A 15,739-nucleotide genomic window follows, 5' to 3' on the forward strand; every position below is an offset into this window, starting at 1 on the left:
GAGCCCCGCCGACCGCCGGCCTCGCCCCGCGGCTCCGGGTGCCCGGATGTCGCCGGCGTTCCGGAAGCTTCGCGGCCGGAGCCCCCGCTCGCCTCGCCTGGCCCCGCCCCCTCGCGCGATTCGCTTTCGGCGGGAAACGGCCCGCGCCGGCCGCCGTAGCGCGGTCCCGGCCGGCCTCGGCTTTCATTGGTCGAGAGAGCCGAGGGGGCGGGCCTCCGGGGAGCCTGAGGAAGAGGGCGGCGGCGCTGGTGGTGACTGAGCGGAGCCGGGTGACAGGATGGTGAGGACCGGCCGAGGCCGGCTCGGGGCCCGGCTCTGCGTCGCGGGGGCCTCGGGGACTGCCCGGGGGCGCGCTCGGAGGCCGGGGAGGCCGGGCGGCGGGGGCCGTCTCGCCCCTCGCCCCGGCCGGAGGGCGGCGGCGGGCCGGGGCCGGGGCCTCCCGCCAGCGCTGTCACGGGACCGCGGGCCAGAGCCGCCGAGGCCTCGGGGCCTGCCGCAGAGGGCACCCTCGCCCGGGCGGCCACGCGAGGAGCAGCCCCGCGCCCCTCCGGCTCGGGCGTGAGCGGCAGCCCCGCCGCGGGGCTGGCACCGCGGATGAACCCAGGGCGTTCTGCTTCGGCGCCGCGCCCTGGCCCCTGTTTATTTAGTCAGTCAGTTTTTGGTTTTGTTTTGAAAGAAGGTTTCGCGAGGTTGTCGAGAATCTTGCGCCTTCGCAGAGCCTGTCCTCGAAGCTGCGATCTCCCTGTCGCAGCCTCCCGTGAACTGGGATCATAGATGTGCGCCGCCATGCCCGGAGAGACATTGCATTTTGAAGACTACTGCTGTTCTTGCAAGAGATGGCCCATAAGCGTGATGGGCAAAGATTTGTGACATTTGTCGGTGTGTGGTGCTGGGGGTGGAACCCAGGGGCTTTTCTACCTCCGGGCTATACTCCTAGACCTATTTTATACTTTATTTGGAAACAGACTCTCACTAAGTTGCTAAGAGCCTCACTAAGTTGGTGAAAGCCTCACCAAATAGCTGAGGCTGGCTTCAAACCTGTGCCATCCTCCTGTCTCGGCCTCCAAAGTACTGGGATTACAAGCGTGGCCACCACGCCCGGCTTCCAGCCCTTTTTTTTTTTTTCCCCCCCTCCGGGTCTGGGGATGGCACCCAGGGGCATTCGACCTCCGAGCTACACTCCCTGCCCTATTTTTTATTCTTTATTTTGAAACAGGGTCTCACTAAATTGCGGAGGGCCTCACTAAGTAACTGAGGCTGTCTGTGAACCGTGATCCTCCAGGTCTCAGCCTCCCGAATGCTGGGATGACAAGCGTGCGCCACCACGCCCGGCTTCAGCCCATTTTTTGAAACAGGATCTCCCTAGATTGCAGAGACTCTAATTAAATTTCTGAGTTTATCCTCGATCCTGCCTTCCTCCTGTCTCAGCCTACTGAGTACTGGGATTACAGGCATGCACCACCACACAGGGCTTTACACTTCTTTAAAGGCTTTAATCGATTACACTTTGGATATTTTGCATTTTAACAGACTCTACAGCAATTTTGAGGTACTTGTCCAGGGACAAGAAAGAACTCCCTACCATGATTCCATACTCATGTTTCTGATGTTTTTTTTTTAAGAGGTAAACACTTTTGGCGGGGGGGGGGGGGGGGGGGGGGGGGGGGGAGTTGTACTACAACAACACTTTTCACTTGAAAAAGAAGGAACTGGGCAAAATATAGCATCGGCCAGTTCTTTTTTTTTTTTTTTCCTTCTGATGTTAAGAGATTGAACCCTAGTACATTTTACATATGAGCTGCACTCCCAGCCCTATTTATTTTTTTATTTGGAAACAGGGTCTTACTAAGTTGTTGAGGCTGGCTGCAAATCTGTGAGTCCCCTGTCTGCTGGGGATTGAACTACTCAGGGCACTCTACCTCTGAGCTACACCCTCAGCCCTATTTTTTGCTCTTTATTTTGAAAGAGGGTCTCACTGAGTTGCAAAGGGCCTCACTAAGTAGCTAAGGTTGTCCTTGAACCAGGATCCTCCTTTCTCAGGCTCCCAAATGCTGGGATTACAAGCATGCGCCACCACGCCTGGCTCTTTATCTTAATTTTTTTTTTTTTTTTTTTTGCGGTACTGGGATTTTTTTTTTTTTCTTTTTGTGGTACTGGGGTTCCTGGAAGCCCTTCTACCTCCGGGCTACACTCCCAGACCTATTTTTACATTTTTATTTGGAAACAGGGTCTCCTAAGCCAGCGCGGGGCTGGCTTCGAACTTGTGCGATCCTCCTGTCTCTGCCTCCCAAGCGCGGGAATGACAAGCGTGTGCCACCACGCCCAGCTTTATCTTAATTTTGAAACAAGGTCTCACTAGGTTACTGAGAGTCTCACTACTTGCCGAGGCTGTCCTCAAACCTGTGATCCTCCTGTCTCAGCCTCCCACATACTGGAATTATAATACAGGCACCACCATCCCCTGGCTTTTTTTTTTTTTTTTTTTAATTTTGAATCAGAATCTCGCTAAGTTGTGGAGGGCTTCGCTAAATTGCTTAAGCTATTGGAACATGCTGTCCTTCTGTCTCAGCCTCCGTATTACTGTGCGTACAGGTATGCACCATTTCGTACCTTGATAATGTTCTCATGATATTATATATCATGAGATATATATAGATATTACATCTTCTATAGTAAGTAATAACTTCACTACAGCATAATTTTTCACTAAGAGGACTCTGAACATAAGAGAATTAAAATCAGTATACTAGAGGGACAACTAGATCCTCAGAATCCAGTAAATGTTAGCCTTTAGGCTATTACCGATGACTTTTCCACATTGTCTCCTAACAGTCTAAATTACTTTTTAAATGCTCTTACAAAAACTTCGAGAAACGAGAGATGGGAGTCAACGTGGAGAACAAGAGTAGGAAAATGAGGAAAATTTTATTAAAAATTTATAATTTTTTAATTTATTAAAAAGGCAAGGCAAATTTATTTAAAAGTGTGTGTTCATGTTTGTGTCACCTTTAACAATATGGCAAATGGTTCTTTGGTATCGTTTTGAGCATCGCTGATTTTTAACATTTTCTTTCATAACACTCAAATCATTAACAATGTTTGCATTTTCATTTGGTGTGGGTTTTTGTGGTTCTCTTTTTGGTTTGTTTTGTCTTGTTGCTTTCTTTTAACATTGGTCATATTTCGCCCTTTTTTTTTCCCTATCCCCCTGTCTGCAATCAACTTCTTCATCCCACTAAGGCTGGGCACAGAGTAAGTTTCTTCTCTTAGCTCTGACTAACAGTGGTGGCTGGGTGGCTGGTCACGACTGGGTTTCTCACCCTTTCACGTTCTTCAGATAGGAAATGACAAATTCCCTTGCTTTGTTGGGTTGTTTCTTTATACGACTTTAACAAGACTGCCATTTCCAGGCTCTTGCTGTTGTAAAGGACACTATAATCTAAGTCTACCCTGATTTGTCAAAGTGTGGAATTGGGGCTAGGACACACCCTCCTCAAATATGTGAAATGCTGGGCATGGTGGTGCACGCCTGTAATCCCAGGACTTGGGAGGCTGAGACAGGAGGATCCTGGGTCATGGCCAGCCCCAGCTACTTAGTGAGGCCCTCCGCAACTTAGTGGGACCCTGTTTCAAAGTAAAGAATAAAAAATAGAGCTGGAAGCATAACTCAGAGGTCGAATGGCCCTGGGTTCCATCTCCAGTACTGGAAAAACAAAAACATATATTCTGTGACACCGTTTTTTATAATTTCACAATCAGTAGAAAAACAAGAGGATTTTGTCCCAGTAAGGGTCCCTAATTAAAATAATTTCTTTAGGCCAGGTGTGGTGGCACACACCTGTGATCTCAGTACTTGGAAGGCTGAGAAAGGAGGATTGCAGTTTCCTGGTCAAACAAGCAACTGAGTGAGACCTGTTTCAAACTAAAAAATAAAATAGGACTGGGGGTATAGCTCAGAGGTAGAATTGCCCCTGGGTTCAATCTCTAGTGCCACACACACACACACACAAAAGAAGAAAACTCATTTTTTTGTGGTCATTCATTCAGTAATAGCTTTAGACTGTTAATAGTTTGTAGTACACTCAGGGAAAATTCACAACACTTTGTAGAATTAAGGCTGTCAGTTATCAAGTACCATTGCGATTGAATGGCTCATTCATTATTAGTTCCAAGCATTTTCATCCTGTTATACACATATACCCTTTTATGGATTTGGGGTTGTTTATTTGTGGTACTAGGAATTGAACCCAGGGAGACATTCTACCTATAATTTACAACCGCAGTCCTTTTTTTTTTTTTTTTTTTTTTTTTTTTTTGGTGGTACTGGGGTTCCTGGAAGCCCTTCTACCCTTCTACCTCTGGGCTACACTCCCACACCTACCTATTATATATATATATATATATATATATATATATATATATATATATATTTTTTTTTTTTTTAAACAGGGTTTCCTAAGCCAGGGTGGCTGGCTTCGAACCTGCGTGATCCTCCTGTTTCCGCCTCCCAAGCGCGGGGATTACAAGCATGCGCCACCACACCCGGCAACCACAGCCCTTTTTATTTTTTTTATTTGGCAATACTGGGGATGGAACCAAGGGACATTCTACCTCCAAGCTATACCTCCAGCCCTATTTTTTTTTATTCTTTATTTTGAAACAGGGTCTCACTTAAGTTGTAAAGGGCCTCACAGGTTGCTGAAGCTGGCCACAAACTTGCAATCCTCCTGTCTCAGCCTCCCACTATTGAGATTACAAGTGTGTGCCACCACACCAGACTAATCCCATCCCTTTTATCCCCTTTTTTGTGTGTATGGTACTGGGGAATGGAACCCAGGGGCATTCTACCTCCAAGCTATACCCCCAGCCCTATTTTTTATTCTTGAAACAGGGTCTCACTGAGTTGCGAAGGGTCTTGCTAAGTAGCTGAGGCTGTCCACGGACCGCAGTCCCCGGGTCTCCTCCCAAATGCTGGGATCACAAGCGTGTAGCACTACGCCCGACTGAAACTGCTCTTTATAAAGAAGTTTTTGTTTTTTTTTTTTTTTTTTTTTTTTTTTTGCTGCTCTGGGGTGGAACCCAGGGGCATTTGACCTCTGAGCTACACCCCCTGCCCTATTTTTTATTCTTTTTTTTTTTTTTTTTTTTTTTGGTGGTACTGGGGTTCCTGGAAGCCCTTCTACCTCGGGGCTACACTCCCAGACCTATTTTTACATTTTTCATTTTGGAAACAGGGTCTCCTAAGCCAGCGCGCGGCTGGCTTCGAACCTGCGCGATCCTCCTGTCTCCGCCTCCCAAGCGCAGGGATTACAAGCGTGCGCCACCACGCCCGGCTATTCTTTATTTTTAAACAGGGTCTGACTAAGTTGCAGAGGGCCTCACTAAGTAGCTGAGGCTGTCTGTGAACCATGATCCTCCGGTCCCAACCTCCCAAATGCTGGGATTATGAGCATGCGCCACCACGCTTGGCTAAGAAGAACTTATTTAACAATTTATTTTTTGGCCCTGGGCTTGGACCCATTCTATCTCTGAGCTTTACCCCTAGCCCTAAGTTATTTTTCATTTTGAAACAGTCTAAGTTGCAGAGGTTAGCATCTTACTAGAAATTGCCAAGACTTGGCATCTTACTAGAAATTGCCAAGACTGCAATTCTCTTGTCTCAGCCTCCTAAGTACTGGAATTGCCGGCATGCACCACCATGCCCAGCTAACAATTTCTTTTCTAGTTGCTAATTTGCTGGGTCATCACAGGTTCAAGGCCAGTGTCAGCAATGTAGCCAGATTCTCAGCAACCTAGGGGGGTGAGAGACCCTGTTTCAGAACAAAAAATAAAAGCGCTGGGGATGTGGTTGGAAGGCAGAATACTCCTTGGCTCAATTCCCCCAAAAGAAGTGCTACTGTCCCTGCAGTTGCTCCAGGTTCTGCCGACAGTTCTTTCCCTTTGCAGCCATTTTTACTTTTGTTGCCAGATGCATTAAATTTATTTTAGCAATCGTTTTAATTTCACACATTTCATTTGATTGGTTTTAGTGTACAAATCAAGCCAGTAGACATTTCATGTTCTCTTTGGTAGTAGTGTGGAAGGACCCTGCCTGTAAGTGCTCTCGAGTGTGCCTGTGATGGGTGTCTGCAAGGGAGACATCTGGATAGCTGGAGGCCTCGACACCGCTCAGATCCATCCTCTGGCTCTGCGGAGGCCAGACATTATTTTATTTATTTTTGAGAGACGTAGAGATTTAGGAAAGTAGGAAATAAACATATAAGGGAGAACTTGGGACGCCTCAAGAGTAAGAGAAGCCAAGAGTTTTGGTGTGTGTGTGTGTGTGTGTGTGTGTGTGTGTGTGTGTGTGTGTTTACCAGGAATTGAACCCAGACACATTCTACCTTCTAGCTCCACCGCCCCCTAGTCTCATTTTAGTTTTTGTTTTGAAACAGGGCCTCCCTTGCTACGTTGTGGAGGCTGGCTTCAAAATTGTGATCCTCTTGTCGCAGCCTCCCATATTCTTGGATTCCAGGTGTGCTCCGTCAAGTCTGGCTGTATCTATATATCTATCCATATATTTTTTGAGGGTGTACTGGGAATTAATCTCAGGGGTATTCTACCTCTGAGCTACACCCCATTCTTATTTATTTATTTATTGTGCGGTTCTGGAGATGGAACCCAGGGGGATTTTACCTCCAAGCTGTACCCCAGCCCTATTTTTTTTTTTTTTTTTTTGCAGTACTGGGGTTAGAACCCAGAGACATTCTACCTCTGACCTATTTATTTATTTATTTATTTTTTTGAGGGTCTGGGGATGGAACCCAGGGGCGTTCCACCTCCGAGCCACACCCCTATTTATATTATTATTATTATTTTAATTTTTTTTTATTATTATTAATTTTTTTTTTTTGGTGGTACTGGGGCTCCTGGAAACCCTTCTACCTCCGGGCTGCACTCCCAGACCTATTTTTTTTTTTTTTTAAACAGGGTCTCCTAAACCAGTAAAGCTGGCTTCGAACCTGTGTGATCCTCCTGTCTCCGCCTCCCAAACGCTGGGATTACAAGCGTGCACCACCATGCCTGGCTTTATTCTTTATTTTGAAACAGGGTCTCACTGAGTCGCGGAGGGCCTCACTAAGTAGCTGAGGCTGTACACAAACAGCGATCCTCCTGTCTCAGCCTCCCAAATGCTGGGATTACAAGTGGGCGCCACCACACCTGGCTCTATTTTTTATTTTGAAACAGGGTTGCTGAGAGCCTCTCTACTTTGCTGAGACTCACTGTGAACCTGTGATCCTCCTGTCTCAGCCTTTCGAGTACTAGTATTACTGCCGTGCACCACCATGCCTGGTTCAGATATTACTTTCTTTTAAGCTTTTTTTTTTATATACTGGGGATGGAACCCAAGGGCATTCTACCTCTGAGATACACCTCCAGCCCTATTTTATTATGAAACAGGCTCTCACTAAGTTGTGGAGGGCTTTACTAGGTTGCTGAGGCTGAGGCTGGCCAAGAACCTGTGATCCTCCTGTCTCAGCCTCCCAAGTACTGGGATTACAAGCATGTGCCACAACGCCGGCCAGATATTATTATTATTATTTTTTTTTTTTTTTGCGGGTCTGGGGATGGAACCCAGGGGCATTTGACCTCCGAGCTACACCCCCTGCCCTGTTTTTTATTCTTTATTTTGAAACAGGATCTCACTGAGTTACAGAGGACCTCACTAAGTAGCTGAGGCTGTTCGCGAACTGCGATCCTCCTGTCTCAGCCTCCCGAATGCTGGGATTACAAGTGGGCGCCACCACGCCCAGCTCAAATACTACTTTTAAATGACTTTTTTTTTTTTTTTTGGTGGTACTGGGGTTCCTGGAAGCCCTTCTATCTCCGGGCTACACTCCCAGACCTATTTTATATTTTTGAAACAGGGTCTCTTACGCCAGCGCGGCTGACTTCGAACCAGCGCGATCCTCCTGTCTCCGCCTCCCAAGCGCGGGGATGACAAGCGTGCGCCACCACGCCTGGCTTAAATGACCTTTTTTAACAATATTTTCTTAAATGACTATTTGGCCAAATTAAATAATGTTATTTGTCAGCCTTGAACGTTTCCAGGGTTGAGTTTTTCCTCCTTTTACGTCAGAGCAGGTTCGCTGTGCCGGCAGGGTCAGCACAGGGCAGCAGGCCACTTGCTCCTTTTTGTTTTCATGGTCTGAAGCACATGGAGATGTTACTACTTAAGTTTGGGACTACACTGACAGCACATAGGCATTTTATTATTTTTTATTTTATAATTTATTTGGAGACGGGGTCTCACTAAGTTGCTGAGAGCCTCACTAGCTGAGGCTGGCTTCGAACCTGTGCAGTCCTCCAAGTGCGGGGATTACAAGCCTGCGCCACCACGCCCAGCTGTACATAGGCAATTTAATCTAGGCAGTTAGGATATGACAGGAGGGTTTCTAATGAAGGAAAGTAAAAATAGCAAAGATTATCCAAAATAAAATAAAACCAATGTGGAAGATGTGGGAGAGCGTGCAGCTGTGTGTGCAAGCGGTCGTGGTTGGGACTCTGAACGACGTCTCTGGGCGGCGCCTCCGAGCGGCCTGACCTGGGTGGGAGGAGACCGGCTGGTTCCGGCGTCGTGTTAACGCTGTGTCCATCTCGCCTTGACGCGTGAAGCTGGTGTTGGTGTTAGGAGACCTGCACATCCCGCACCGCTGCAACAGTTTGCCGGCCAAATTCAAAAAGCTCCTGGTGCCAGGGAAGATCCAGCACATCCTCTGCACCGGAAACCTCTGCACCAAGGAGAGCTATGACTATCTCAAGACCCTGGCTGGCGACGTGCACATCGTGCGAGGAGACTTCGATGAGGTGACCGGTTTCCTTCCTGTCCATGCTTTTCTCTTTTTATGTAAGCTTTGTCTGTTAGACCAGGGTGTCTCAACTGGTGAGGTTGTTTTCTGTGTGTGTGTGTGTGTGTGTGTGTGTGTGTGTGTGTGTGTGTGTGTTACTGGTAGAACCCAGGGGCTTTCAACCCCCAAGCTACGCTCCCAGACCTATTTTATATTTCATTTGGAAATGGTCTCACTAAGTTGCTGAGAGCCTCTCAGTAGCTGAGGCTGGCTTTGAACCTGCGATCCTCCTGTCTCAGCCTCCCAGGTGGGGATGACAAGTGTGCGCCCCCACGCCCGGCTTGACCTTGTTTTTTAAGATTTGCCACAGGTACCGAGTGTGGTGGCGGTGGCACGCACATCGTAATCCTTGTACTTGGGAGGCTGAGAAAGGAGGATCGCAGGTTCAAGGACAGCCTCAGCAAGTAGTGAGACTTTTGTCAACCTAGTGAGACCCTGCTTCACAGTAAAAATAAAAGAGGGCTGGGGGTGTAGCTTGGAAGTAGAATGTCCCTGGGATCAATGTCCAGTATCGCACACATACAAAACATTGCCAAATACAAGCCAGGCATGGTGCCACACGCCCATAATTCCAGCACTGGGGGAGCTTAATTTTTCTTGTAGTACTGGGGGTTGAACACAGAGGCATTCTACCACTGAGCTACACCCCCCCGACTCTATTTTATTTCTTATTTTGAAACAGGGTCTCACTAAGTTGCAGAGGACTTCACTAAGTTCCTGAGGCTGTCATCCAACCTGTGATCCTCCTGTTTCAGCCTCTCAAGTACAAGGATTATAGGGTGTACCATCATGCCCAACATATTCTATTTTTTTACTGGGTTTAAAAAAAAAAGTTCAGCCGGGCGTAGTGGCGCACGCTTGTCATCCCAGTGCTTGGGAGGCTGAGACAGGAGGATCGCACAGGTTCGAAGCCAGCCTCAGCTACTTAGTGAGGCTCTCAGCAGCTTAGTGAGACCCTGTTTCCAAATAAAGTACAAAATAGGACTGGGAGTGTAGCCTGGAGGTAGAAAATCCCCTGGGCTCCAACCCTAGTACCATAAAAAAAAAAATAATAGCCGGGCGTGGTGGCGTACGCTTGTCATCCCCGCACTTGGGAGGCGGAGACAGGAGGATCGCGCTGGTTCGGAGCCAGCCTCCCTGGCTTAACAGACCCTGTTTCCACATAAAGTTAAAAAATAGGTCTGGGAGTGTAGCCCGTGGAAGTGTAGCTTGGAGGTAGAAGGGCTTCCAGGAACCCTAGTACCACCAAAAAAATAAAAAAATAAAATAAAATAAAATAATAATAATAAAAAGTAAAAAAAAAAAAAAAAAAAAAAAAGTTCAGCCAGGCCTTGGAGCATGTTTGCAGGTAAGGGGCAAACTTCTTGTTCATGATTAGAATATGATCTGATTAACTAAATAGATATTAGGGTGTCTATATGTGTTAAATAGAGTCTAATTAGGCGAGAAAAAAGTGTTGTTTCTTTTTTGCAGTATGAGGGATGGACCCAGGGACATTCTACCTCCGAGCTCCACTCCCAGCCCTATTTTTTAGCCTTTATTTGGAAACAGGGTCTCACTGAGTAGCTGAGGCTGTCCGCAAACCACAATCCAGTTTCATCCTTCCTCGGCTTCAGAATAAGGTTTTTTAAATATATATATACACTATATATATATATATATTTTTTTTTTTTTTTTTTTTTTTTTTTTGCGGGTCTGGGGATGGAATGGAACCATTCGACCACCGAGCTACACCCACTGCCCTATTTTTTATTCTTTATTTTGAAATAGGGTCTCACTAAGTTGCAGAGGGCCTCACTAAATAGCTGAGGCTGTCCGCAAACCGTGATCTCCAGTCTCAGCCTCCCAAATGCTGGGATTACAAGCGTGCGCCAGCACGCCCGGCGTATTTTTTATTTGGGAAGAGGGTCTCGTTAAGTTGTAGAAGGCCTCACTAAGTAGTTGAGGCTGATCTTGAAACTGCGATCCTCCTGTCTCAGCCTCCCAAGTACTGGGATTACAAGCCTGTGCCACCACACCTGGCTCACAAGCCCATTTATTTATTTATTTATTTATTTATTTATTTATTTTTATTTATTTTTGGGGGGTGGTACTGGGGGTGGAAGCCAGAGGCTTTTTACCTCTGGGCTATACTCCCAGACCTATTTTATACTTTATTTGGAAACAGGGTCTCACTAAGTTGCCGAGAGCCTCACTAAGTAGTTGAGGCTGGCTTTGAACCTGTGCGATCCTCCTGTCTCAGCCTCCCAAGCACAGGGATTACAAGCGTGCGCCACCACGCCCGGCCCACAAGCCCTTTTAGACACATGCTCCTGGAGTTTGGGTCTTAGCTCAGTCACTGCTGGCGAGTAATCTTGGGCAAGTTATTTTAACTCTTTGTGCCTCCGTTTCCTTATCTGTAAAATAGGAATCGCAGCTATCATGGCCTTACTTACCAGTTCATATACCTTAGAAGACAATTACAAGCTTAGGAGAATAATGACTCCCTTCTTTTGTGGTACTGGAAATTGAGTCCAGGGCCATTCTACCTCTGAGCTACACCTTAGTCCTATTTTGTTCTGGATTTTGACACAAGTTCTCACTAAGTTCCACAGGGCCTCACTAAGTAGCTGAGGCTAGCAGCAAACCTGCGATCCTCCTGTCTCAGCCTCCCAAGTACTGGGATGACAGGCTGAGATGGGAGGATTGCAGGTTCACAGCCAGGCTCAGCTACTTAGTGAGGCCCTCTGCAACTTAATGGGACCCTGTTTTTTTTGTTTTTGTTTTTGTTTTTTGTGCGGTACTAGGGATGGAATTCAGGGGCATTCTACCTCTGAGCTATACCACCTGCCCTATTTTTTATTCTTCATTTTGAAACGGTCTCACTACGATGCAGAGGGCCTCACTAAGTAGCTGAGGCTATCCATGAACCACCATCCCTCTGTCAGCCTCCCAAGTATTTATTTATTTATTGGTCCTGGGATGGAACCCAGGGGCCTCTACCTCCAGGCTACGCCCCTGACCTATTTTTATATTTTATTTTGAAACAGGGCCTCATTAAGTTGCTGAGGCTGGCTTCGAACCTGTGCAATCCTCCTGTCTCAGCATCCCAAGTATGAGGCTTACAAGCATGCGCCACCATGCCCTGCGGGACCCTGTTTTAAAATAAAAAATAAAAGCCGCGCGTGGTAGTGCTTACTTGTAATCCCAGTACTTGGGAAGCTGAGACAAGAGGATTGCAGGTTCGCAGCCAGGCTCAGCTACTTAGTGAGGCCCTCTGCAACTTAGTGAGACCTTGTTTCAAAATAAAGAATAAAAGCTGGGCCTGTAATCCCTGTGCTTGGGAGGCGGAGACAGGAGGATAGTGCAGGTTCGAAGCCAGCCGCGCGCATTGGCTTAGGAGACCCTGTTTCCAAATAAAAATATAAAAATAGGTCTGGGAGTGTAGCCCGGAGGTAGAAGGACTTCCAGGAACCCCAGTACCACAAAAAAAAAAAAAAAAGAAAAAAAGAAAAAAAGAATAAAAAATAAGGCTGGGTGTGTAGCTCAGAGGTAGAATGCCCCTGGGTTCAATCCCCAGTACCGCAAAATAAAATAAAATAAAATAAAATAAAGAATAAAAAATAGGGCTGGAGGTGTAGCTTAGAGGCAGAATAACTTTGGGTTCAATTCTCAGTGCTACCAAAAAAATTAAAAGAAATGAAATCAGTAAATGATTGCTTGATAAAGTTCCAATCTACATTGAGTAATTATGTTGTAATTAGTTGTAGTCTTAGAGACTGTGAGGAAATCAAATATTTACAAATGTGTTCGGTGTTGGGCACTGTGTCAAGATATCCGTATGAAGCTGAATATTTAAACAGATTGTTTTGTGGTTTTTTTCATCATCAGTTATCTGTTTTATTTGTGTCTTGTTTCTTATGTTAGAATCTGAATTACCCGGAACAGAAAGTTGTGACGGTGGGACAGTTCAAAATTGGTCTGATCCACGGACATCAGGTCATCCCGTGGGGAGACATGGCCAGCTTGGCCCTGCTGCAGAGGCAGTTCGATGTGGACATTCTTATCTCAGGACACACGCACAAATTTGAAGCCTTCGAGCATGAAAATAAATTCTACATCAACCCAGGTTCTGCCACGGGAGCGTATAACGCCTTGGAGACGTAAGTAGTGCTGCCTCCGAACGCAGGCGTTAGCGAAGGGGCCTCGCGGCGCCTCACGGACGAGAATGGAGCCAGCGGCATCCTGCCTCCCAGCTACACCCAGCCCTGCTTTATTTTAATTTTGAAATAGGGTCTCACTAGCTTGATGAGAGTCTCACTACTTGCTGAGGATGTCCTCGAACCTGCGATCCTCCTGTCTCAGCCTCCCAAGCACTGGGATGACAGGCATATGGCACCACACACAGCTTTATCTATCTATGCATTTACTATTTATTTATTTATTTATTTAGTACTGGGGTATGAACCCAGGGGCATTCTACTTCCAAACTATACTCCCCAGTCCTATTTTATTTTTATTTTTTAAATTTTTTGAGCCAGGCGTGGTGGCGCACGCTTGTAATCCCAGCATTCGGGAGGCTGAGACAGGAGGATCATGGTTCGTGGACAGCCTCAGCTACTTAGTGAGGCTCTCAGCAACCTAGTGAGACCCTGTTTCCAAAAAATATATAAAATGGGTCTGGGAGTATAGCCCGGAGGTAGAAAGCCTCTGGTTCCACCCCCAGTACCACCAAAAAAAAAATAGGGCAGGGGATGCAGCTCAGAGGTTAAATGCCTCTGGGTTCTATCCCCAGACCTGCAAAAAAAAAATTGTGGTCCTGGGACTTGAGTCCTGGGGCAGTTCTCTCTCCACGCCAAACCCCAGCCCTATTTAGAAACAGGGTCTCACTACGTTGCTGGGAGTCCCACTACTTTCTGATGCTGACCTCGAACCTGTGATCCTCCTGTCTCAGTCTCCCAAGTACTGGGAGTGCAGTTCATTTCGTTTTGAAATTAAAGGATTGCTTATAAATTTCAGCGTACATTGAATAATTATGTTGTAAGCTTAGTTGTGGTCTTAGAGACGGCGAAGAAATCAAATATGCACAAATTGTTTGGTTAATGAGTTTCACCACTGTCCTCAAACCTGCAATTCTATCTTAGCTTCCCAGGCGCTAAGCTTGCAGGTGCGCTGCCCCGGGCCTGCCCGGGCCTGCCCGGGCCTGCCCCCAGCCTTTTTTTTTTTTGCAGCATTGAGGATGAAACCCAGGGGCATTCTACCTCCGAGCTACATCCCCAGCCCGGTTTTTTGTTCTTTATTGGCTGCGTTTTAGTATCAAACCCCGACTTTTGCTTTTCTCCAGGAACATCATCCCGTCCTTTGTGTTGATGGACATCCAGGCGTCCACAGTGGTCACCTATGTCTACCAGCTGATTGGAGACGACGTCAAAGTGGAGCGGATTGAGTACAAGAAGTCGTAAAGCCGCCGGCGGCCACCTGCGCAAGGCCAGAGCCACACGGCGCCACTTTTGTAATACTCCCCAGTGAAATGTGTCTTTTCTGTTAATACATTAAGTGTCCTAAGCTTCTTGTAAACTATAAGAATATATTTACAGTATATGGTTTCTATAAAGAAGTCTACCACACGGTAAATAGTCATGTGCTGAGAAAATTTAAACAGCTTCAGAGTTGGCGTTTGGACCCTCACGAGGGTGATGCTGAGGAGGAAGAATCGAGACTTTGTGTAGACATTGCTCTTCTAGAATAAATGTTTACCTTCCGTTTATACTCTACCTGATCACGTGTTTAGTATTTATTTTGTGAGTGTGTGTAGTACTGGGGATGAACACAGAGCAGTCTACCTCCAGACTACACCCCCAGCCCTATTTTTGTTTTGTTTTTTGTGGTGCTGGAGATTGAACCCAGGGGCATTCCTCCTCTAAGCTACACCCCAGCCTATTTTTCAATTATTTTGGAACAGGGTCTAAGTTGCAGAGGTCCTCGCCAAGTAACTGAGGCTGGCCTCCCACTTGCAATCCTCCTGTCTCAGCCTCCCAAGTACCGGGATCACGAGTGCTCACCACCCCCAGCTCAGTTTCAGGAACTTAGCAAGACCCTTAGCAACTTAACAAGACTCTCTCAGAACAAAATATGAAAGCCGGGCGCGGTGGCCACATTTGTGTTCTCAGCACTCGGGAGGCTGAGACAGGAGGGCCACAGGTTTGAAGCCAGCCTCAGCTACTTTGTGAGGCCCTCCCCAACTTAGTAAGACCCTTTTTCAAAGTAAAGAATGAAAAATAAGGGCTGGGGTGTAGCTAGCCTGGAAGTAGAATGTCCATAGGTTCAATACATAGTTCTGCAAAATACTCTGTTGTATATCTGTGTAGTTCAGGGTTTTTCTTGTCTCAATCAAGAAAATACTTATAGGGTATATTCTAATATTGTAAACTGAGAAAGAAGGGATTATAAAATGCATTTGTCAAGACAAAAAAAAACTCAATTCTAAGTGCAAAGGAACATTTTAATTATATCGAACTAGACACAAGCGCATATTACACGTGAATTTTATTATGCAAATATAGTATCATCGGTGCATAGAACAGTATCTGACCAATTTATATTGTTGTAAAAGTTTCTGAATAAACCAAAGTTAATAACTTAACGGTGCATAACACGACCCTAAACAAAGAGGGCACAGGTGGTAGCCATGCTCTGCCCATGGTGTCAGCCTGGGTGTCCACTGGTGCTGGAATTCGGTACCCAAGATGCGCTGCTAGGTCAGCATCAGACGCTCGCCTTGTTCTCCAATTGACAGTGACTGCATACACGTATTGAGTAAATCTTCTTCCTTTTTCTCTCTCACGTATGATTCAGAATGATTGGAAGAAACT

General features: G+C 46.5%; 2 protein-coding genes across 2 annotated transcripts in view; one reads left to right on the top strand and one right to left on the bottom strand.

The window, feature by feature from the left end:
• Window positions 1-46: 46 nt before the first annotated feature.
• On the top strand, window positions 47-14,387 carry VPS29 (VPS29 retromer complex component; the record flags this gene model as incomplete). Its single annotated transcript, XM_080717576.1, is given in 8 exon segments — window positions 47-163; window positions 277-558; window positions 2,833-2,905; window positions 3,195-3,233; window positions 3,236-3,252; window positions 8,656-8,847; window positions 12,795-13,030; window positions 14,212-14,387. Coding segments are annotated over 8 exon segments (1,074 nt in total). The 3' UTR covers window positions 14,330-14,387.
• Window positions 14,388-15,621: 1,234 nt separating this feature from the next.
• Window positions 15,622-15,739, bottom strand: part of FAM216A (family with sequence similarity 216 member A) — a gene marked incomplete at both ends in the record, with an annotated part of 6,895 nt that continues 6,777 nt past the window's right edge. The window contains one exon of the mRNA XM_080717577.1: window positions 15,622-15,737. Coding sequence (XP_080573703.1) covers window positions 15,622-15,737 — 116 coding nt within the window. The remainder of the gene's footprint in view (window positions 15,738-15,739) is intronic.

The sequence above is a fragment of the Muscardinus avellanarius genome (genome assembly GCF_963383645.1).
Source record: "Muscardinus avellanarius genome assembly, chromosome: 21".
NCBI classification, from domain to species: Eukaryota; Metazoa; Chordata; class Mammalia; order Rodentia; family Gliridae; genus Muscardinus; species Muscardinus avellanarius.